The 26,352-nt window shown below is 25.8% G+C and overlaps 1 protein-coding gene across 1 annotated transcript; it reads right to left on the bottom strand.

Moving 5' to 3' along the window:
* Positions 1-824: 824 nt before the first annotated feature.
* On the bottom strand, positions 825-24,359 carry LOC133323828 (uncharacterized). The gene is made up of 3 exons (XM_061532727.1): positions 24,329-24,359; positions 1,465-1,615; positions 825-1,335 (listed from the first exon to the last, which is right to left on the bottom strand). Exons 1-3 carry the CDS (start codon positions 24,357-24,359, stop codon positions 825-827), a joined length of 693 nt encoding a protein of 230 aa, XP_061388711.1.
* Positions 24,360-26,352: the final 1,993 nt, after the last annotated feature.

Raw genomic sequence — 26,352 nt, 5'->3', positions numbered from 1 at the left:
AGTAATCTTTATATGGGGTCTGTACCTATAGGAGGACCAATATTGAATAATTTTGGTAGGAAATATTGCTACACAATGAGAACAAAAAATGACTAAATGGCAGTCAACTGCTTTAAAAAACTTATTGAAAATCTGAGGTTCCGCTTAGGTTCCGATTTTGTCATGACTAAACGTAAAACAATATGGCTCATCTTTGACCATATGACCTGGATTTAAAGTGATTATTACGAGAGGACTCAAAAATGGAAAGACAAAAAATTAAAATACCCTCTTCCATACCATGTTGGAGGTTAGAGATGTTGGAAAGTCTAGGGAAACGAGGATTAGGTAGCTTTCTCTCACAATATTGTTGCAAAATTTGGATCTACTATTATTTAAAAGAAAACAAGCCTGAAATCTTCAAAATACCAAAAATCGGAAGGTATAGTTTTATGTGGAACTACACCTCATTGTGGACAGGAAATTATAAAATCGGCTTTGCCATGTACCACACCATTGTATGTGGAAAAATTATTGCAAAAAATTTTACATTTTCGGAATTTCATATAACAAAACATAACCTTAAAGTTCTATAAAAAAATTAATAGCTAACAGACACCTATTGGCGGAGAATAGGAAATAAATTAAAATTGTTGTGTTACGATATGCAAGATAAAGGCAAAGATCAGTTGTACATAGTTTTAAAACAAAAATAAATATACCAAAAATTGGGTTCATGATTATTTTTAATTATCTCTCTCACTCAGATTGATTTTGATTTTAGGGAGATGGTGGATTAATTCCTACACTCCCCTTTTGTTGTGGATGTTTTCTTGCTTTTTTTCTTAATCATCTTCATCGTAATCATCATCATCGTCTTCACTCTCCTGCATAATGGGCACCGCGGTAATGGTTAGATCACGACAACCGAATTTAAAACCCATTGCCTCCATGTTATTTCCCCCGCCACCATTGCCACTGACCACACTGCCACTACCAATGCCCATTGTCACCGACGGCACCAAATAATCTTCCATGGCATCATAGTCAACATCGGTATCATAACGGGCACCCATTGCCCCGTCCTCACCATCATCCTCGGTGCGTATGACAAACAAAGCATCCTCATCATCCCGGTACTGTTCGTACAGTTCACAGTGTTTACGTTTGGCATGACGCAGCACATGATCCTTGCGTCGTGAACGATATTCACACGATACACATTTGTATTTTTTCTCTTTGAGGCAGTATTTGCGAACATGTTCCTGCAGCTTTTGCATGGACTTGTAGAAACGTTTGCAGTGTTTGCATTGCATATAGTCATCGCGTTCCAAGAGATTACTGGCGGCGGCGGTGGCACCACCACTTAAGGCATTTATTAAAATCGAACCACTTGCGGGATTTGAATTTAATGTGGCGGCAGTGGCATCACCTGTGGAATTGTTGCCACCCACCGCCGAACGTCCGGTGGCATGTATGGTTATGTTATTATTTAAATAGCCATAGCTATGAAAGAGATCATTATTGGAATTATTTGGTGATTGTTCGTTACTGTTGTCGCCGTTGTTGTTGTTGTTATTGTGACTGGTGTTTGACGTATCGACACCGAGGAGGCTACCCAATATGGGATAGATGTCTAATTTGTGGTTGTTTTTTTATTCGATTTTGTGTGGCCAGATTGGGTGTTTATTTTTTAGGTTAACACATTATGGACGAAAAATAGAAAGAAAAGAAAAAAATTAAAATAAATTAACAAAATTAAAATAAAAATTACTACCAAAATAGTATAAAAATAAAAAATACAACAATTTATATTTAAAATTAAATGTGAAAGTAAACAGAGAAAATACTCAAGACATTTTTGATGGGAATATTCGGTCTGAAATTCGCAAATCTGTCTGAAATTCGCAAAATATAAACAATTTGAGGTTATGTTATATTGGGGGCTACCCTAAAAACTGGACCAATACTAAAAATTTTTGGTAAAACGTGAAAATATAAACAAATTGAGGTTATGTTATATGGGGGCTACCCAAAAAACTGGACCAATACTAATAATTTTTGGTAGAAAGATGTAACACCCAACGAGAATTCAAAATGCCAAATTACATCCAATTCGGTTGAAAATAGTGGATAAAAATTCACAAAATATAAAAAAAAATTGAGGTTATGTTATATGGTAAAATGGGGGCTATCTTGAAACTTGGACCATTATTAATAATTTTTGGTAGGAAGATTTGTCACCCAACGAGAACACAAAATACCAAATTACATCCAAATCGGTTTAAAAAGGTGTCACAAATCCGCAAAATTTAAATAATTTGAGGTTATGTTATATGGGGGATACCCTAAAAACTGGACCAATACGTATAATTTTTGGTAGAAAGATTTAACATCCAACGAGAATCCAAAATACCAAATTACTACATTCAATTCGTTTGAAAAACGTGGCCAAAAATTCGCAAAAATATGAAAATTTTGAGGTTATGTTATATGGGGGCTACCGTAAAAATTGGACTAATAAGTATAATTTTTGCTGGGAAGATTTCTCACCCAACGAGACTCCAAAATACCAAATTGTATCTAATTCGGTTGAAAAACGAGGCCAAAATTCCTAAAATCCGAAATTTAGAAGGTACCGCAAGATTGGAACTACGCAAAAAAATAGACCAATGTAGATTATTTTTAGTGCTAAAAAGTCTATACCTAAACGAATACCAATATTGCGACCCAATGGGAAATTTGCGACACAATGACAACCTAAAGATAAAAGATTAAAATATAGGAAACAAATCTTCAAAATACCAAAAATCTGAGATATGGCTGTGTTCGGGGGGCTAGGTCCAAAAGTTAATCGATATTGATTATTTTTGATAGGAAATTTTTTTAATGCCCTATGATATCGAACATATTTAAATGCTTACATAATATGGAAGATTGAAGATGGTACCGTTATATGGGAGGCTATATCCAAAGTTGGATAAATATTATTAATTTTTGGAAAGGATATTTGATAGCCAATTAAAATAAAAATTGTGAAATCGCAATTTGGTTGGAAAATGTATTCAAAATCCTTAATAAAATACTAAAAATCGAAAGATATCTGGCACCTTCAGTCTTAGAAAATAAATAGGGCTTAAGACGTTTCCGGTGGAATATGAGAACTATAGCTTCGAGGTAGTCCACGATTTTATATACCTCGGTACAGCCATAAACAAAACGAATTACATCATTTTTGAAATACGAAGAAGGCTAGTGATGGTCAACAGATGCTACTATGGTCAGAGCAAACAACTCAAAAGTAAGGCCACCTCCCGCCAGACCAAACTCACACTCTACAAGACGCTGATACTGCCCGTGCTGTTATATGGATCTGAAGCACGGGTACTTGTGCCATCAGATGAGCCTGCTCTTGGAGTGTTTGAGAGAAGTGTTCTCCGAAAGATCTATGGGTCGATTTGCGTTGACGGTGAATATCGCCGTCGAATGTACCAGCTATTCTCGGACATGGAAATTTTTAGACGGATTGAGCTGCAGCGACTACGTTGGCTAGATCATGTTGTGAGAATGGATGAAAATGCTCCAACCAAGAAGGCACATAAAAGCGAACTAGCTGATGGTTCAGACAGAAAGGTGAAGGCCACGAATAAGATGGAAAGACCTAGTGGAAGACAACATTGTCGAATATGGTCTTTTGAATTGGAAAAACTGCGCAAAAGACCAACGCACCTGGAAATCTTTTCTAAGCTCGGCTTATGGAACGAAAGTTCTGTCACAAGCCAACTACGAAGAAGAAGACGTTTCCTTATCACCTAAGGCAGAGAGAAATGGTTTTTTGTTATTTTTTTAAGGACATTAAACCTAAAGGTGAGTTTTTCGTATTGCGCATTCTGGAAAATTGACAGACAGAACGACTTAGCACTAAATTTAAATATAAAATCGAGAACGAAATTATTTCTGATACAGTAAAGAAAAAAAAAATATTCGACATTTAGTGATTTGGAATATTAAAAAGGGGTTGCTGCCTAGCTGAGTTAAATATATCGAATACCCGATATCATTGAAAAAATATGAAGTTTACTTCCACATTTAGTTAGATACAAATTAAATAATTAAAATAAGTATTAAATATATAATAAAATAAATATTAAATATAAAAATACTAACATAAAAAATATACAAACATATTTTACATAAAAAATAATTTTAAAAATAAATAAATTAAATTACCCACTTTAATTTTTTGATTGTAGACAAACAGACATACAATGGTGGATTGATGAGGATGAATGGCCCTTGAGTCATGGATTATGATGGTTGTGTGGTTGTGATATGGTGCGAATGATGATGATCATGACATAAATTCAAATATATGCTGGTGAATATCGTTTGATGATGAATATTATATTATAAATATATATGTACAAATAAAAATGACAAGATGACAGCTGACATGGAAAAAATACCAATGGACCATAGAACAATTTCATTTAAAATCCCTAAATTTTTTTATATAATAATTGTGCAAAATGAAAATATAATTATATACCCATCATGAATTGGGGGTATTAAAATGAAAAAAAAAAAATGATTGTATATACTAATACCATAAATTATATACAATAACAAATTAAATTATATACAACTAATTTCTTAATAAAAAATTGTTTTCCCTTTTCACTCCAAATATAAATTTAATATACAAAAAGTAAAATAATATTCATTAGCATTCAATAAACATTTTTAATAGAAAAAAAGGGAATTTTTGTTTTTGTTATAGATTATTAAACTGTTATATATGTATATATATATATATATATTTTTATAAAATGTTCTTAATATAAACTTTAACAATAGCTTAAACTATATACATATACACATTTTTGATATATAATTTGTTTTGTTAATATTATTATATTAATAAAAACAAATTACTTAGACAAGTTTTAATAAAATATAAATAAACAATAGAAAGATGGAGGGTTATTATCTAATAGTTTTTTTTTTTTTTAATTTGATTTGTTCTAACTATATTGAAAAATATATTTTTAAGAATTTCTAAGTAATATTTTTGTATAAATGAAATTAGTTGTGAGTTCCATATCTTCAGATTGGCCACAAGCTTTCCAGTTGTATTTGAAAATGATCCACATCTCATCTCATAATCCAATAGGCCGGCCGTCTTTTCGGTCACCTAAAAAGAAATGCATATTAGTTAAAGGTTTTCAAAAAAGAAAAAAAAAATCAAATTACATCAAAGGGATAGAAATGGAAAAAAGGAAATTAAATATATCACGAATTCCATGTCACGCACTGTTACAGCGTGCGAAATATAATCGTTTGTTTAGTTAAGAAAAATTTGTTTCCGAAATTTCTTTCGCAATTTTTATTTAATAGTTTTACGCCTTTTACAATACCTGCTAATTTTTTTATGAATATTTTTGTAAATGTCGGAGATATTAAGAAAAAATTAGCGTACGCACGCGCTACAAAATTTTCCCTTTAAAAATTGGATATCAGTTTCGATATGAAATTTCTGCGAATTGGCTGGAGATAAAATTGCGGATTTTTTTTACAGCTATAATGGGTTACTCAAGATTATATTGACATTCAATTTTTTTGAGAAAAAAATTTCTAAGATATACTTTTTTAACTTTGAACACCGTCACGCACATGTTACACTCGTAACGCACTGTTACACACACATGTACTAAAAAAATTAAATTCAAAACAGAATGTTTTAAAAATGCTAGTTCTTATACCCCACACAACCATGTTGTCAGGATATTATAGCTTTGTGTGGCCCCAAGAACTTTGGTAAATCATTATGCAGTTATGGACGACATTTTTGCCTGTAAATTCGGTTCTAAAGCAACTTATTGAGGAAGAATGTAACATGTGCGTGACGGATACAAATTTGTTCGATGGAGATAGAAGACAAACTTTGTTTAATTTGAATTTGTCATCTCAAGATCCACACATAACAGCATTATCAAAAAAAAAATTCTCATATTAGAGTCTGTATAGAAACATATGCTAATTTTGTCACGCACGCGTTACATATTTTCTTACACTATTTAACTGCACTTACCACGGGATTCTCTTGGTATATGTATAGGTTTATATATATGTAATTCTTAGTAAGATATTACTCTATTTGAATTTAATATTTATTATTGATATTGTTTTAGCTAACAGCGTTCACACTTACGACAAATGACACTCTAAAACTAATAAAAATATGCCCAAGTTACTCTCCACGCGAAAATGGTACAACGAAAAGAAAAACTACGGTTATTTTTCAAAATTCAACTAAAAATATATTGTCCGGATTGCAAAGAATATTTCCTATATAATTTCATATCTCTCTTAACGAATTGATTTTTCACCTGTGTGGTTGACCTTTTTGTGGAATTCGTGATATATTTTTTAAAATAATCAAGGGACATTAACGACAAAAGGGGTTATCACATTAAAAAAAATCGAAATCTTTAATTAATCTTCTCGAGTCATAGACTATTTATGTGACATAAAAATTGTATCTTAAAATATATTTAAATTTGCTATTGCTATTAAAAAACCAGTAAGGGACGACTATAAGATACCCTTCACCACATATGTACCTTAACAATTTCATGTCAATTTATTCCCCCGAAGGAACATACACCTTTCTGCAACCTATGCTAAATTTAATTTCAATCGGGGAGTTTTAGAATCGTTTGCGTACAATGGGACAAATTTATGGAAATCTATTCATAGCAAACATGATACACGCTACTCAGTACCACGCACTGTTTAAAATATAATCTCAATCAGACACCTGTTCCAAATACATATGGTACGTTGTGCAAAACGTTCGTGTCAATCGGACAAACGTAAGGAGTTTGGTGCACCATTTACTTTAAATCGGACGAAAATATATAAGTGGGACCTATATCTAAATCTGAAACGATATTCTCGCAACTTAACACTCCTCATTCTAGACTCAATTCAGTACCCAAATTTCGAGAAAACCGAAATATATATAAGGGACCTTGGTGCACCACTTACCTTAAATCGGATGAAAATATGTATGGGAGCTATATTTAAATCTGAACCGATTTTCGCGAAACTTATCACACCTCACCTTCTAGACCTAATTCAGTACACTATGCCAAATTTTGTGTAAATCGAAAGATATATAGGGACTTTGGTGTCCCGTTTACCTTAAATCGGGCGAAAATATATATGGGAGCTATATCTAAATCTGAACCGATTTTCACCAATTCACCAATAGGGTTCGTCCTTGGGCCAAATAAGTGACTTGTGCAAAATTTCATCCAAATCGGATCATAAATACGACCTGTACTTTGTTTACAATTTTACATCTACCGACAAACGGATGGACGGAAAGACGGATGGACGGACGGACATGCATAAATCGACTCAGAAAGTGATTATATGCATATACTCAAAAGGAACCATATGTCTATCTCGTTTCCTTTGCCTGTTACAAACATATGCACAAAGACATATGTTTGTATCACAGTGTCGTGAAGGTTATAACCAAACCGTCTTATCCCGTAAAATTCAGAATGAATGAACTCACGATAATTCGAACCAAATCATATTTAAATGAAATCGGAAAAATTATATATATATATAGAAGCTATATACATATAAATTTAATTCTTTTGGGCAATAAATAAATAAGGCATATATCATTCTAGGGTCTAATTGTTTGAGAGTTCAAAATTTCAATTAATATAGAATTGCAGGATATTCTTAGAGATAATCATATATATTCGTCCCTGTGGGATTTTGACAAATTTTATCACAATTCAATGTCAAAATTTTATAACAATTCAATAATCTTCGATATTCGTCCGTATGGGATTTTGACAAATTTGATTACAATTCAAGTCCAAAATAAAAAAAATACTCCATGAATCTGCATAGAAGGTGATTCTACTAAACCTATGCTCAACTGCAAACAAATGGTTGGAGAGTGCGATATTGTATGTAAATAAATATTATACTAAAATTTTAATCCAGGAGACTTTCAACTATTTCTTTTTAACAAACTACAGACAATATTTAATAGGTATGTCTAGAATAGTATTAAAAATAATTTGCCGATGATTTTAGGATCTTTGCTTGTGTTATTTGTTTCTACGCAATTTTTTTTGTTTTGTGCTCAATCTTGCTCTTACTTGTCCATCATTGTGTAACAAACATCAATTGAATCAGATCAAGGTATATAATCGCACCTGTAAATAAAATAAAAAAATATAAATTATTAGAAATTTGAAAAAAAAAATTGTAGAATAAAATTTGTGAATAATTACCTTTTTATGGAGACCTCAGAATCAATATTGGAATTCTTAATGGAAGAAAGATGGTTCAAATCTACTTTAAGACAATTTCACAAGCTTGCAATTAATTTTGAATTTTGTAAAATATAAATATAATAAGTTTATAATCAATAATATTCATATTTTGTATACGATTAATTAAAATATAGGAAAGGGTTATTTGGACATTCGAACTATAAATATGCGAAAAGTACTAAAATGTACTAAATTTGGTACAATTTCGTAGCATGTGAATAGAAGATAGAACTAAAAACTTGAAATTTGGAATGTCAATTAGGGTTGAGATGTAGGGTCTATTTAAGAAGATGGTTTCGAAATTGTGTACTCATGGGTACGAAACGCACTACATGGTACTATATTTGGTACAAATTTAATTCGAAGGTAAAAATCGAGCTGGAATCGTGAAATTTGAAATTAACATTACCATCGGAGTTTAGGATTGGGATATGTACGTAGTTTTGGAAAATTGTTACGTATGTGTACGAAAAGTACTAAATCGTACTATAATTGGTACAATTTGGATTTGGGTGAACTGATAGAGAGCGGGAACAACGGGAAATTTGGAGTCAGGATCATTGTAGGGGTGTAGGATTAGGGTTAGGATTCACTTTAACAATTGAATACTTATGGGTACCAAATGGTACTAAATTTGGTGCAATTTGAATTTTAGATGAACCAATAGATTTAGAATCATGAAATTTGGAGTCAGTTGTTGAGGTGTAAGATTGAAATATGTAGGAAGTCTTAGAATTTGTACTAATGTGTACCAAATTTGGTACAATTTAAATTGTGGGTGAAGCGATAGAGTTTAAATCATGAAATTTGGATTTAGGATCACTGTGGATGTATAGGATTGGGGTATGTAGGATGTTTTGGAAATTGGTACTACTGTGTACTAAATTTGGTACAATTTGAATTGTGGGTGAACCGATAGTGTTATGCAGGACGTTTTGGAAATTGGTACTACTGTGTACTAAATTTGGTACAATTTGAATTGTGGGTAAACCGATAGTGTTGGAATCATGAAACTAGCATTCAGAATCACTGTTGGGGTGTAGGATTAGGGTATGCAGGAAGTTTTGGAAATTGGTACTACTGTGTACTAAATTTGGTACAATTTGAATTGTGGGTGAACCGATAGTGTTGGAATCCTGAAACTTGGATTCAGAATCACTGTGGGGGTGTTGGTTTGGGTTAAGTAGGAAGTTTTGGAAATTTGTACTACTGTGTACTAAATTTGGTACAATTTTAATTGTGGGTCAGGGTCAGCAGTTGGTATCCTGAAACTTAGATTTAGGATCACTGTTGGGGTGTAGGATTGGGTTAGGTAGGAAGTTCTGGAAATTGGTACTACTGTGTACTTAATTTGTACTACTGTATACTAAATTTGATATAATTTGAAGTGTGGGTGAATCAATAGAGTTTGAATCCTGAAATTTGAATTCGGAATTTTGTGGGGTTGTTGTTGTTGTTGTAGCAGCCCTATTGCTGAGGTGACAGACGTTGGCCGAGTAAGACTTTGGTCGTTTCGGATCGTAGGCCCCTTTGTCGTAGAAACGCCGTGTCGTGTGGGGTTGTAGGATCGGGGTATACATTCGCTAACGAAGTTGCGGGTAAGTAAAAAATAAAAGTCCTAAAAAATTGTAATTTAATTGTACATATTTTTAAAAACAAGCCATTATTGGTATTTGTCTTATAAAAATAGTTAATAAAAATAAATTTTTTTTAACATAAAAAAAATACTTTATAAAATGATATACATAATTTTTTTGTTATAGAAAAAATTATAAAATTAAAAAAAATCAATTTTATATTAATTAATAACAAATATATTTTTTATATAAATTTTTTATTCAAAATGTTATATTAATATTAAAAAATGTATAACTAAATATAATTTATATATTAATAAATATATTTTTGTAATAGTTTAAATATTTCAACATATTTAAAATAATGGCAAGCTTGTGAAATTATGTTAAGTTTTCCATATTTGTAATTATCCTATATATCCTAAATAAATAAAATAATAATAATTAAAATAATTACCACACAATTGTTTTTGGTTTTTTATGATTTTTTTAATATTCTTCACATTCTTTATTTTTCGTTTTTTTATTTATTTTTTTAAATCGATAATTACATTAAATATTTAATATATATGTATGTATATATAATTATTATTTTTTTTACAACATTATTGTTATTATTATTAATAATAATATTTATTTGTTTTGTTTATTTATAATTAAATTTATTTAATTTGTTTTGTTAATTTTTATTCCTGTTTCATTAGTTCTGTTTTTTTATATAAAATATATTGTTTGTTGTTTTGTGTTTACAAATATTGTTGTTGTTGTTTAAGGCGTTTGTTTTTTTATATTCATTAAAATTTAGAATTACAAAAAAAATTAGATTCCTTAAATATTTTTTTTTCATTTGCTTTTACATATTTTTCGTGTTTGTTTTTTGTTTCTATATATTTTATATATTTCTAATAACAACAAAATAAAATAATTAAAAGTGAGAAAAATCTAGTTTAACAAAAAATGATTTATCTATAGTGTGTGTGTGTGTTTTTTTTTTCAAAAATTAAAAATTAGTTACAAAACAGAAAAAAAATAATATAATTATTTATTATTATTTGCGCTTTAGTGTTTGTTAAATAAAAATAATAATAAAGAAAATATTTGTGGGGAAAGGGGGTGGCGTGGTGTGTATTATTTTTTCATTATTTTTTTTTTAACAAAATTGTTGTATGTGATTCGGTGTGGTATGTGTGAAAAAATATTTTTTTATGTAATAAAAAAAAACTTAACATTTTTCCTAGTTATGTAATTTTTTTTGCAAATATTTTTTTATACATCCTTTTCCTATTTATCAAATTTTTTGCAAATATTTTTTTTACTTCCTTTAAATTTTTTTTATATTTTTTTCCTATATAAATATAACAATGCAAGCAGTATTATTTTCCTATTTTAGTTTTTTTTTTTTTTTTTTAATTTACGTGAGTTTCAATTCAATGTAATTTTTTTTAACAATTTTAGTATTTTTTTTTTAATTTTTATTTCTTTGAAGAAAAAGGTATTGTGGTTGCATGGTTTTTTTATTGTTTTTGTAAAGCATTTTTCAGTTAATATGTTTTTTTACTAAATAAAATTTTTCAAATATTTTCCCATTTTTTTTTCATAAAATATTTTTTATTTTTTTTTCAATTATTATATTTTTTTATATGTTGCTTAAGTGTTTTACAAAAATATATTTTTTGCATTATTTTTTTTTTGTTTATAAAAATGGGGGGGGGGGGGTTTCAATTCTTTTTTTTTAGTTGTATTTTTTTTAATAATTTAAATATGTGCTGTTTTGTTTTGAAGGCGTTTTGTTGTTTGTTTGTTTTGCAATGAAACTTGTTTGTTGTTGTTTTTGTCTTGATTTGTTGTAGTATTTTTATTATATTATATTTTTATATTTAATTTTTTTTATTTAATTTTTTTGTTTAGTATCTGTAATTAATTCCTAAAAACTTTATGTGCTTTATTTAAGAGGTGTTTTGTTGTCGATTTTTATTTTGTTGTTGTTGTTTTCTTATTTATTTAGTTATTGTTATACAGCGCTCAATGGTGTTTGGTTGGACAAATAATTAAATTATTTTGTTTTTGTAGGCGGCTTTTTGAGTCAGAGGGGGGAATCTTGAAATAATTTTTTTTTTGGAAATTTGGAAAAAAAACTAAATGGGAAATTTGAAAAAAAAATTAATTTTAAAATTTTTATTTAAATAAAAAACTAAAAAAATGAAGGGTGCAAAGAATAATTTAAATACTTTTTTGCTCACGGACGAGAATTCGAATGCTTTCAATTTATCGCAAATGATAAAATTACAATCTCTCGCGAATGTTCGCCGCATTGTACGAAAAATTTACGAACGATAGAATTTCGCTGCATGCGTCTTCGATTCATTCATTCGCGAGCATTCCTTGCTGAAGAACATTCTTTAGAAAAAACTTAAAAAAACAAATCAGGGTGCGAAGAATAAATTAAATACGCTCTTTCTCACGAATGCTCACGGACGAGAATTCGAATGTTTTCAATTGATCGCGAATGGTAAAGTCAAAAGTGAAGTTAAGCATTCGCAATGTTCACGTTATACGAAAAATTCAGGAACGATAAAATTTCGCTGCATGCGTCGTCGATTCATTCATTCGCGAGCATTCCTAGCTGAAGAACATTCTTTTGGAAAAACTCAAAAAAAAAAAGACACACACAAACAAAAATATCATAAAAAAGTAAACAAACACACACAACGAATGAATGTGTGTGTGTGTGTGCGTAGCAGAAAGTGTGAGGAATAACAAAACACATGTCCAACAACTATTGAACGTTCACGAAGGTTTGTTGTTGTTGTAGCAGCTTGTACTGCTGTGTATTTTTCTATTTTCTTTATCCTGTTCTCTGGCCTCTAACTCCAAGTTCAGGAAGGCTGCGACCTGTATTGGTTGAGTCCAAAGAGAAGATGGGGTTAGGTGAGTGGGTTTGGCTGGTCAGTTGAACAGATGTAGCGTGTCATGTGGTCCGTTACCACATGCCGGGCAGACATTGTCGACCTCTCCATCAATTCGTGCCCAATATGAATTGAGTCGGCTACACCATGAAGATTTCAGTTGTGCCAAGACCACTCTAGTTTGTCGAGGTAGCTGCTGTTCTTCTGCAGCTATCGAACAACGTTTGTTGTTATTGTTGTTGCTGTTTTGAGCATTCGCGAGAATTCGGGAATGTTTGTTTTCATACGTGAGCGAGAATGTCAGAAAGAATTTCAACCACCAAACGAAACGAATGATCCGGTTGTTGTGTGTTCACACTCGTTTGTTATGTGTGTGTGTGTGTGTGCGAACATTCTTTGGCGAATGCTTGTTTGGTTAAGAATTTATCGCCATAAATTCATTCGTAAAATGAGCACGAAAACGAAAAGAATGCATTTTGAATCATTCGCGAGCGAATTTTTGCGTACCCTGAAAAAATGTCAATTAAAAAAAAATATTTTTTTTTTCAAGATTAATAAAAATAATATTTTTAAACTTTTTTTAATTGAAGAAAAAACATATTTTTTTAAAATTGAGAAAAATTTTCAATTTTTTTTTCTAGTTTACAGTTTTTAAAAAGAATATTTTTTTCCTATAAAAAATGGAAAAAATATAGATTTTCTTAATTAATAAAGTTTTTTATGGATATTTAAAAAAAATAAAAATAAAAAAACAAAATTCATTTCATTTTTTTTCATTAAATATTTTTTTAACAGTAGAACAAAAATATTAAAAAAAAAAAATTTTGTTCCAAAATTTCGAAAAAAAAAAATATTTTTTTTCAAAGTTTTTTTTTTTTTAATTGAGATTTTTACATAAATTTTTTTTTTTCTACAGTTAAAAAATATTTCATAAAAAAATGAAAAGAGTATTATTTCTGATTTTTTTAATGTTCATAAAAAATAATTTTTTTATTAATAAAATCGATATTTTTTCCTTTTTTGTAAATTTGAAAAAAAATTATTTTTAAAAGAACTTTAATATTTTATTTTCGATATTTTTTCCATTTTTTTTTATTGGAATAAATATTATTTTTAAACTTTAATATTTTATTAAATTTCGAATAAATATATTTAAGTCCCCTCCCCGACCTCATTCAACATTTTGGGTAACTATGGCATTTTTTTAATAAAGCTATTTGAAAATTAAATAATATTTTATGTGTGTGTGGGTAAATTGAAATTTACATTGAAAAAATGGTGTCGTCGATTCATCATTTGCCTGGGTTTTTTTTTAAATAGGGATTTGTTGCTCATTTTTTTAAGTTTTTTTTTTGTTTTATTATATTTTACTCGGTTTTCAACTACAATCACATAAATAAATCACATCAACATTTTGTTTTTGTTTTTTTTTTATTTTAATTATGCATGTTTGTTATTTGTTTTTGTATATAGGTTAAATTTTTCACAGCTCTTTTTGGTTTTTTATTTTTTCTTTATTTATTTTTATGTGTTGTTGTTGTTCTTGTTGTATTTGTTATTAATAGTAAAATAGTAAAAGATAATAATAATTATTATTAACAAATATTTATTTTTTTTTTATTTTATTTAGGTATTTCTTTTGTTATTGTTGATTGTTGTAAATATGTGTATGTGTGTGTCGGTATTTTGAGGGATATTTTTGTGATTGATATATTTCTATATATAAATTTGAAAACCCGATATTTTTTAGAATTTTTTTTAAACCTTTCATCTGTTTTGTTTTCTCAATTGTTAAAAAAATTAATTTCTATGTGTGTCTGTGTGTAAAAAGTGCTAAGAAAATAGTTTAAAGCATTTCGTTTTTATTAAATTTAATATTATTTATAAGGTTTTGTGTGTGTATTATTTGCCAAAAAATAGAACATATAAAGATGATATTAATTTGATAAAAATAAAAATATTTATTAGTATAAGAAAAAAAAACTATTTTTTTGTGTAAATGAAATATATCTATTTAATAAAAATCCCTGCTAAACTTAATCTAAATAAAGATAAAAGGGCGGGGCGAAGGGGTCTTGAAAAAAAAAATAAACTGTACTGGTGTTGGCTTTTCTTTTGGAATTTGAAAACTTGGGAAAGGGAAAAGGTACACTAAACAAATAAAGAATTAAATTAAATCAAATAAAAAAAATTAAAAAGAAAATATTGAAATTTTGTAATTTACGAAAAAAATATTACACTCAGAAAAAAAATTAAATATTAAATTCAAAAATCCAAAAAAGTCGTAAAAAAAATTAAAACAAAAAATATTGAAATTTTTTAATTTATTAAAAAAAAATATTATTACACTCAGAACAAAAATATTAAATTAAATATGAAATATTTTTTTAAGTGCATCTAAATGTATTACAATTAGCAAAAATTTGTTTGTGAGTGTATTTTTTGAAATATAAAAAAAATCGAAAAAAATTAAACAAAATATTGGAATTTTTTGAAATTTATGAAAAAAAATTATTACTCTCAGAAAATATTAAATATTTAATCTAATATTAAACATTTCTTTAAATGTAACTAAATGCATTACAATTAGCAATTTTTTGTGAAAGTATTTTTTTTTCAAATATAAAAAAAAAATCGAAAAATTTAACAAAATATTGAAATTTTTTGAAATTTATGAAAAAAATTATTACGCTCAGAAAAAAATATAAATATTTTTTTATCTAAATGTATTAAAATTAGCAAAAAAAAAAAATAATAATACCCAAAAAAGCCGAGAAAAAAAATTTAACAAAATATTGATTTTTTTTTTGAAATTTATGAAAAAAATTAAATATTTTTTTAAGTGTATCTAAATGTATTCAAATTAGCAACTTTTTTGTTGTGATATAAACAAAATCGAAAAAATAAACATTAATACCCAAAAAGAGTCGTGAAAAAAATTAAAACAAAATATTGAAATTTATGAAAAAAATTATTACACTCGAAAAAAAATTAAAACCAAATATTTAAATTTATGAAAAAAATATTGATTAAAAAAAAAATTAAAACAAAATATTGAAATTTATGAAACAAATTATTACAAAAAAAATTAAAACAAAATATTGAAATTTATGAAAAAAATATTGATTAAACAATATTAACATTCATTTTAAAAATATTGATTTTATTTTTTTTCTGAGTGTATTTTTTTTTTAAATTTAAAAATTTCAAGTCAATAAAAATTGATTTAGTAATATTCAACAAATAATTCAAGGCTCTAAAAACTCATTTTAAAAAATATAGATTTTTTAATTTTTTTTTCTGAGTGTATTTTTTTTTAAAAATTCTTTTTCAAAAATAATTATAATTTCTTAGAAAATTAATTTTTTTTTCTAAAAATTCATTTAAAAAAAAATATTGATTTTATATAGTTTTTTTTTCTGAGTGTAATTTTTTAGAATATATATATTTTTTTCTGAGTGTAATTTTTTTTAATAAAATAATATATTTAATTTTTTGAAAATTTTCAAATCAAGAAAAATTGATTAAAAAAAATTTAAAATTCTTTTTAAAATATATTGATTTTATAAAATTTTTCTGAGTGTAATTTTTTTAAAAAATTAAAAAAAAATAAAAATTTTTTAAAAATTTCAAATCAAAAATATTGATTTATAACTTTTTAAAATGGGTGTTTAATTAATTATTATTTGAAAAAAATATTGATTTTATAATTTTTTTCTGAGTGTAATTTTTTTGAAAATATAATATAATTTTTTGAAAATATTCAAATCAAGAAACTTTTTTAAATCAAAACAAATTGATTAAATAATGTGAAATTAATCATTACAGACTCTAAGATTCATTAAAAAAAATTTTTAATTTTATAAATTTTTTTCTGAGTGTAATTTTTTTTTTTTTTTTAATTCAAAATTTCAATTAAAAAAATTAAAATTTTCAAATCATTACAAATTGATTTAAAATTGAAAAAAACGATTATTTATTTGATTTTTTTTTTGATTATTAAAATAAAAAAAAAATATTTTCCCTTCTCTTAATTTTTTCAGTTTCAAAGTGATTTTTTTTTTTAATTTCAAACCAACAATACAGTTTTAGAAAAAAAAAATAAAAATACATAGACATACAAAAAAATAGAATAGACGTTTATGGATTAGTATTAATATATATAAAAAATAATAATAGTTATATATATTTTTTAATTTAAACTATAAAAACCACAACCTTAAGTGAAAATTAAAAAAAAGTAGTAGTAGTAAATAAAAAAATATTTTTTGTTTAAGAGTTAGCATATATGTATGTGTGTATGTTTTATAAACTATTCTGTTTTATTATTATAAAAAATTAACTATACTTTTTTATTATTATTATTGTGTGTTTGTTTTACAAAAAAAAAAATCACTAACAAAAATAAAAGAGAATCTATATGAGGCATATATAGATTAAAAATAATTAATATTTAGATTAATAATAAAAATTAATATTAATTATATTTTATTTATATTATATGTTTTCTTAAAAAAATTAATATAAACTACACAACTACCACCCTGACTTGTTGTTGTTGATTTTTAAATTATTTTCTTTTTTTTTAATTTTAGGTTAGGTGTAAGTTGTGTGTGTGTATTTACAGCAAAAAAATATATATTTTAATAATTATAATTATAGAAAATAATTAAACAAAAAAATAACTGTAAAAACTTATGCAATTTTTTTGTGTATGACTAGCGAAGAAATTGCACACATATATATATGTAAATAAAAAATAATTCTTATTATTAATTCCACAATATAATGAAAAAAAAAACTAGATGACTTTACCAATAGATTTTCTTTTTCAATTTTTTTTCTTCAGAAATACAATATTATATTATAGCCAAAAAAAAATTAAATTAAAAAAAAAATTATTAAGTATTACAACTAAATCAATTTTTTTTTTAAAGAAGAAGAAAATTTTTTATGTGATATTTTTTTCTAGTAGAAGCAAGAAATTAAAAATCAATTTGACTTTTTTTTTTCGTAAAAATTTTTAGAAAAAAATATTTTTTTTAAATATTTTTTTTTTTAGAAAAAAATATTTTTTTTTAAAGATTTAATTTTAGTTTATATCTTTTTTTGCGAATACTGACCGAAATTATTATTTTTTTTTTTTGCTTAAAAAAATTACAAAAACAAAAAATGCCAATGATAAATTTTTAAATATTATATATATAATATAGTATGTATAGAGTGTGTGTATATGTGTTTTAGTAATAGTAATAATAATAATAGTTATAAATTAAATTTAGATCACAACAAAGCCGTTCTTATGTTCATTTCTTTTTCGTTTTTGTCCAAAAGAAAAAAAATATTTGTATGTTTTACTATGCCCTTTTTTGGGTGTATGAGCGAGGGAGGGGAGGTGACCAGCAAATATATTTTCTCTTAAATCCGAAACACATTGAGGGGTCATGGGGAGAAGGTTACAATGGAAATCGACAGTAAAATATTGTAAATCATGCCAGGCTCTAAAATTTCAATTTCGAAAAAATCTGTTAAATTTTTTTTGATATATATATATATATATATATATATATTATTTGTTTGAAAAAAAAAAAATTTTTTATTTGAAAAAAATTCAAATTTTTTTTATTGAAAAATATTGATTAAATGACATGTTTATTTAGAAAAATTTTCTAAAATTTTAATTTCAAAAATATCAGCTAACATTTTTTTCTGAGTGTAATATTTTTTTTCAAAAAATTACAAATTTCAAATGGAATATGTAATAGAATATTTGAAATAGTAGTTTAAGTGACTATTAAGTTATTAAAAAAATATTTGACAAACAATTTTTTTCTGAGTGTAAACATTTTTATTTATTTTTTTTTTTGAAAAAAAAAATTGAAATTTTTTGATTAAAAATATTGATTAAATTACATTTATAATGTTTATTTGAAAATTTTGTCTAAAATTTTAATTTCAAAAACATATGCTAACTTTTTTTCTGAGTGTAAACATTTTTTACAAAAAAAAAAAAAAAAAAAAAAAAAAAAATCAAATTCAAATTGAAAATGTAATAAAATCGTAGAAATAATGTTTATGTGACTATTAAGTTATTAGAAAATATCTGCCAAACAATTTTTTTCTGAGTGTATCATTATTTTTCAAAAAAATTTTTAATTTTTTTTAATTGAAAAATATTGATTATATAACAGATATAATGTTTATTTGAATTTTTTTTTTTCTAAAAAAATGTATGTTTCAAAATAATTTGCTAACATTTTTTTCTGAGTGTAAAATTTTTTTTTTTTAAAAAAATTACAAATTTTAAATTGAAAATTTGATAAAATTGTAGAAATAATGTTTATGTGACTATTAAGTTATTAAAAAATATTTGCCAAACAATTTTTTTCTGAGTGTATAATTTTTTTCAAAAAAAGAAAAATATTTTTTTTTTAATTGAAAAATATTGATTAAATGACATTTATAATGTTTATTTGAAAATTTTGTCTAAAATTATAATTTCAAAAACATATGCTAACTTTTTTTCTGAGTGTAAACATTTTTTCAAAAAAAAAAAAAAATACAAATTTCAAATTGAAAATGTAATAAAATCGTAGAAATAATGTTTATGTGACTATTAAATTATTAAAAAATATTTGCCAAACAATTTTTTTCTGAGTGTATCATTTTTTCAAAAAAAAAAAAAAAATTATTTTTTTTTTAATTGAAAAGTGTTGATTAAATAACAGTTAAAATGTTTATTTGAAAAAAATTCTTAAATTTTAATTTCAAACATTTTTTTCTGAGTTTAAAATTCTTTGAAAAAATTACAAGTTTCAAATTGAAAATGTGATTAAATGACGGAAATAATATTCATGTGAGTTTTAATTTTTTTTTTTGAGTGTATCCACTCGTTAAAATTAGAAAATTTTTTTTTCGAGTGTAAAAATAAAATTCTAATTGTTGCCAAAAAGTTTTTGATTACAGGAAAATGTTTCTAATATTATTTTTTTTTCTAAAATTTAAAAGTTGAATTTTCAATTTTTTTTCTGAGTGTAAAAATTTTTTTAGTAGGATTTAATTTTTTTTTTTTAATTAAGAACAGATATTATAGAGACCCTGTTATTTATTTTTTTGTCTTTTTTTTTAATTGTCGATTTTTTTACCTCTCCCCATAAATCTTATTTTCTAAAAGCCAAATTGTGTTTGTGGAAATTATGTATATATGTTGTATAATATATAATAAAAAAACAATACTTATAACATGAGATCAAAGAATTTTGAAAAAGTAATCACAATATTAATAAAATGTGTTTTTTTATTAATATGGAATAATTTTTTTTATAAAAATATTAAATACAAATAAAAATGTGTTTCAAAAAAGATAGGCCATTATTTAAGAGGTGACTTAATATTTGCTGGTCAAAAATATTTCTCAAATTTTTGTTATGAAAATCTTCCCTCATCCCCACCCCTTTAGTAAAACATAAATCAATTTTGCGCCATTTTTGTTTTGTGTATCGTTTTTCGTTTTTTTTTTGTATTTTCTATTCTTGTTACGTTTAAATCCTTCTCCTTCTTCCTCAAAAAAAAAAAACACAGAAAAATTTTAACCATGGGGGGATGGCTTCAGAGACCAGAGCAGCATGCATTCGGTTGAAACAAAACTTTGTTTCGTTTTTTTCTTGTTCACCAAAGACAAAAAATAATGAAAATATTTTCTATCACATTTCTTTTTTTTTCTAGATTTCACAGCACAAAATTGTTGGATTTTTTGTTTGTTTTCTTTGTATGTTATTTTTTATATATAGTAGATATAGTTAAAAAATAAAATATATATATGTATACATAGTTATTAATTATTATTAATGATAATTAAAAACAAAAAAAAAAAAAAGAGAAAATTATTTTATTTTTAAAGAAGATTTAAAATAAACTATTTTGAAAAACTGTCGAAGAGAAAGAGAGGGGATTTTTGAATGAAGAATTGAATTTTTTTTAGATTGTTTTAAAATTTTAATTTTTATTAGGGAGAAAAAAATAATTTAATATTAAAAAGGAAATATTTAAATCCGGCTCTACATTTGTAAATTTTATAGCAACATTTGAAAATCGGTCTTTACATTCCAAAATGTTGCCTCAAATGTTGGTTCAAAATGTAGAAATGTTGCGTCAACATTTTTACATCCTGCCTCAACATTTGAAAATACTTCGCAACATTTTAAAATCCTACCTTACATTCCAAAGATGTTTCCTCAACATTTGAAAATATTTCGCAACATTTAAAAATGTTATAATCAAATCGGATTTTTAAATATTGGCTCAAAATGTTTCGCAATATTTTAAAATCTGACTCTAAATTCCAAAATGATGGCTCAACATTTGCAAATTTTACAGCAACATTTGAAAATGTTGGCTCAAAATGCGGAAATGTATCCTCAACATTTAAAAATATTGCTTCAACATTTGTACAACCTGTCTCAACATATGAAAATGTTTCACAACATTTTAAAATCGGATTCTACATTCCTACATTCTAATCGAATTCTAAATTATTTAAATTTTGTCTCACAAAACAAACAAAAATAGTTTCAATATTTTATAGCAACATTTCTAAAGTGTTAAAAAATTTGCCTCAAAATTTGGAATTGTTGTTTGAAAATTAAAAAAAAATTGCTTGAGAATGTTAAATGTAGCATCGACTTTTAAAAATGTTGCAGTGACATTGAAAAATGTTGCATCAACATTTCATGGTATTGTTTGAACATTTCAAAATGTGTCTCGAAATTCATAAATGTATCTCAGAATTTCATAAGGTAGTCTCAACATTTCAATATGCGTTTCGTCGTTTTGGAAATGTTACCGGAACATTTTAAAAATTTGCCTCAACATTTGAAAATGTGTCGCAACATTCGAAAATGTGTCCCAACATTTGTAAATATTGCATAAACTTTCTAGAATGTGTGTATATATGTGTGTATATTTCTAGAATGTGTCTCAATATATTTCAACAATTTAAAATGTATCTCAGTATATACAAATGTTGCCTCAACATTAAAAAAGGTTTCCTCAACATTGAAAACTGTTGCCTAAACATTTTCAAATGTTGCCTCAACAATAAAAAGGTTGCCTAAACATTAAAAATCTTGCCTCAACATTATAAAATGTTGCCTCAACATTAACAAATGTTGAAATAACATTATAAAATGTTGAATCAACATAAAAAAATGTTGCCTCAACATTGAAGAATGTTGTCTTAGTATCTTCAAATGTTGCCTCAACATTAAAAATCTTGCCTCAACAAAGAAAAAATTGCTTCAACATTGTAAAATGTTGCCTCAACATTATAAAATGTTGCCTCAACATTGAAAAATGTTGCCTCAACATTGAAAAATGTTGCCTCAACATTATAAAATGTTGCTTCAACATTATAAAATGTTGCCTCAACATTGTAAAATATTGCCTCAACATTTAAAAATGTTGCCTAAACATTAAAAATCTTGCCTCAACATTATAAAATGTTGCCTCAACATTATAAAAAGTTACCTCAACATTATAAAATATTACCTCAACATTATAAAATGTTGCCTCAACATTTTAAAATGTTGCCTCAACATTGAAAAATGTTGCCTCAACATTATAAAATGTTGCCTAAACAATATTTTTGAAAGGAAAAATAAAAGGAGCCAACAAAATTAAATTGAAAAAAAAAATTTTTTTTGGGAAATTTTCTAAAAGTAAAAATTTAGAAAATTATTTTTTTTTAAAAAATTATATATTTTGAAAATTCTTCATTAATTTATACAGATTTTTAGGCATAAGGGTAAAGTTATGTTAACCAAAATATGTTCAGGAATATATTGCCAGACCTATTTATTTTTTTATTTATTGTACTTCCTCTCTCTCTCTCCCAAATTTTTTTCAAATTAGTTTTGTTTTAGTGGAATGAAATAAACTACTACAAATATATATATATATATATATATATAGAAATTTTGTTACATATATATACACATATACAAATAAAAAAATTAATAATTAAGAAAAGAGAAAATTTTAAAATTAAATTAATAATTACAAAAAAAATATATAATAATATACAAATATATATACGAAATATATAGATAATAATAAAAACTAGAAAAGCTATTTTCAAGAATAAGAATAAAATATATATTTAATGTATAATATTTATATATATATAAAAAACCAAGGCAATTCATATATAACATTTATCATTATTATAAAATAATTTGTTTTTTCTTCTGAAGGACCTTGTTTTTATTTTTTTAATTAATTTAAGAATATATATATTTTTTATTAGTTAATAGTAATATAACAATAATAATTATTTATTCATAACGTTAAATAGAGATCGTAAAGTGTGTGTGTTGTTTGTTGTTGTGTATTGAATTTGAAAATAATGTGTTTGAAATTTTTTTGAGTCGTTCGTGGTGTTGGTGATTGGAAAAAATTAGATTTTTTAAATTGTTTTTTTTTAATTTTTTTTGTTAAACAAAAGCTTTGCAAAAAGACACACAATACCGAAAATTATTGATTTCCTTTTTGTTTATTTATTTTGCGTAAAGAGTTCTCAATTTTTTTCTGGTTGCTGAATTATTTGTTTTTCGTTTTTTTTTTTTTTTAAAAAAGAGGACGGCTTTTTTTGTTTTGCTTGAAAAGAAATTAATTTTTTGTGAGGGGTTTTATTTTTTTGTTTCTTTTTTTTAGGGTGCATTATTATTGTTTTTTGTTTGTTATTAAATTCTTTATATTGTTATTGTTGTTTGCAAAGCTAAATGCAGTTCTCGTGTTGTTGTTGTTTTTTAAAAAGTGTAAATATATTTATTTTTTAATTTTATTTTGTTATTGGTCTTCTGCTTGATTTCGTGGGGGGAAGGATTTGTTTTTTTCTCGTTTTGGGGGTGGTGTAGTTGTTGTTGTTTTTGGTGTAAATATATATCTTTGTTTTTTTTTATGTTTCAACAAAATATGAAAATATTTTTTCTAAATATTTTTTATATCTTATTTATTTATTAAAAAAACAATATTTCTTCGTTATTTACAAATAAGTGTTGTGGGGGTGTAGTAGTTGGCGTGTTTTTGGGTGTGATTGTTTTATTTTTTCGATTTTTAGTTTTTATTTTATTTTATATTTTATTTATTTGTTTTAGTTATACCTAAACCTCTCCTCAATGTTACTGACTCTCGCTCTCTCATCTATCATACTTCCTCTAAAATATATATAGTTCTCTCCCTATCTCTCTCTCTCTCTCTGATTCTCACCTTACATTTTGTCATTTCTTTTCGTTTCTCATTTATATATTTTTTTAAAACGTTAGTTTTTTTTCATTGACTAGTTAAACTATTTTCTTTTAAAGTGTTATACACATTAATCACAAAAATAAAAAAAAAATTAAAACAAATAAAAAAGTTGTTTGTTTGTTTTTTTTTTATAAAAAAGCTTACAAAAAAGTTTCTTTAGCCATTTCTTTTTTTTTATGCACAAATCGCTCACAATTGCTATCACAATAGTTATCCAGTTTCATTTCGATGCCTAAACCTAGTGGGGGTTTGTTTTTCATTTCATTCGCATTTTTCTTATAAAAACAAATTAGGGCCTACATTATGCCGGGGAGCACACCCCACTGCTTTGAATATGAAGAGAGAAAGAAATTTTTGAAGAAAATTCAAGGGAGTGGACAGTCACTCACATTATAGGTTTGAAAAAATGGTTTCGCAACATTGCAATTTCTTCAGAAACATTTTAAAATGTTGCCTCAATATTAGAAAATGTTGCCTCAACATTTGGAAATGTTGCATCAAAATTTAATAATGTTGCATTAACATTTAAAATGTTGCCTTAACATTCCAAAGCGTGTCTAAACATTTTAAAAATGTTCCTCAACATTCGAAAATGTTCATTCAATATTTGAATATATGTTGCAACATTTAAAAATGTTGCCTCAACATTCCAAAGTGTGTCTCAACACTCAAAAATGGTGCGTCAACATTTGAAAATGTTGCATCAACATTTTAAAATGTTACCTCAACATTCCAAAGCGTATCTAAACATTTTAAAAATGTTTATCAACATTCCAAAATGTTTCTCAACATTCGAAAATGTTCCTCAACATTTGAAACGTTGCTTCAACATTTAAAAATATTGGCTCAACATTTATAAATGTGGCCTCACTCAACACACAAAAATGGTGCGTCAGCATTCGAAAATATTGCCTCAAAATTTTCAAATGTTGCATCAACATTGAAAAATGTTACCTCAACATTTCAAAGCGTGTCTAAACATTTTAAAAATGTTCCTCAACATTCGAAAATGTTTATTCAACATTTAAAAATGTTGCATTAATATTTAAAAATGTTACATCAAAATTTAAAAATGTTGCCTCAACATCTAAAAATGTTGCTTCAACATTTAAAAATGTTGCCTCAACATTCCAAAGCGTGTCTAAACATTTTAAAAATGTTCCTCAACATTTCTAAATGTTGCCTTAACATTCCAAAATGTGTCTCAACATTTAAAAATTGAACTCAACATTTGAAAATGTTGCTTCAACATTAAAAAATATATTTCAACAACATTTCAAATAGCATTTAAACATTTTAAAATAGGATTCAACATTTTGCAATGTTGCAACAACATTTGTAAAAATTGACGGCAGACTCCAAAGTGTTGCTTCAAAATGCCTAAATGTTGGCAAAGCATTTTTTTTAAATTGGCAAAGCATTTTTTTTTCAACATTTCAAAATGTTGTCTTAATAAAAATATTAAATGTTGCCACATAAAAAAATGTTGCTCAAACATTTCGACATGTTGCTGCAACATTTCAGAATGTTTCGAAGAGGCTTTTGAATGTTGATGCAAAATTTATAAAAATGTTGCCCCAATATTCCAAATTTCAAAAAAGTTGCCTAACATTTAAAAATGTTGCATCAACATTCAAAAGACTCTTCGCAACATGTCGACATGTTGCTGCAACATTTTAAAATGTTGCGAAGAGACTTTTTAATGTTGAGCCAACATTTTTAAATGTTCGGCAACTTTTTAAAATGTTGAGCGCCAACATTTTGGAATATTGGGGGCAACATTTTTGAAAAAAATGGAGAAATATTTCCGAAAAAAAATCGGAGCCCTTTTCTAATTCATATTTTTTCTATTTTTTTCCTCCTTCTTCCCTGGTTCCAATCAATACTTCATATTTTTTATTCTCTTTCAAAAAATCCCTTCTTCCCCCAAAAAACAAATTTGAGATCATCGTAAAAGAGCAATAATTTAAATACTTATTTTTCGTTTTTCTTTTTCTCTCACTATGTGCGTGGTCGGTGGTCTGCAGGAAAAGATCTATCTTTAACATTGCGTATTTTATAAATACATATCACATTCGGTTCATTGTTTTTTTTTTTTAATATTTTACCTATTCTAAACCAGTTTGGTTGTATCACACTCTCGTTCCCCTAAGAAAAAAAAAACCTTTTCCCACAGAGTTTAACAATTAAAAAAAAATTAATAACAACAACAAAAAA

The sequence above is a fragment of the Musca vetustissima genome, unplaced genomic scaffold (assembly GCF_032173495.1).
Source record: "Musca vetustissima isolate MV318-11 ecotype Yass unplaced genomic scaffold, APGP_CSIRO_Mvet_v1 utg17403, whole genome shotgun sequence".
Classification (NCBI taxonomy): Eukaryota; Metazoa; Arthropoda; class Insecta; order Diptera; family Muscidae; genus Musca; species Musca vetustissima.
Note: the sequence above shows the minus strand (reverse complement) of the source record. Positions and strands in the feature narration are given on the sequence as shown.

What these genes read in the sequence shown, in the direction of transcription:
- LOC133323828 (XM_061532727.1), bottom strand. Translation starts at nt 24,359, where the DNA reads ATGAAACTGGATAACTATTGTGATAGCAATT. An exon ending in TAACTATTGTGATAGCAATT is followed by an intron (nt 1,616 to 24,328) that starts GTGAGCGATTTG and finishes ACCACAAATTAG; the next exon opens with ACATCTATCCCATATTGGGT. An exon ending in TATGGCTATTTAAATAATAA is followed by an intron (nt 1,336 to 1,464) that starts CATAACCATACA and finishes AAGTGGTGGTGC; the next exon opens with CACCGCCGCCGCCAGTAATC.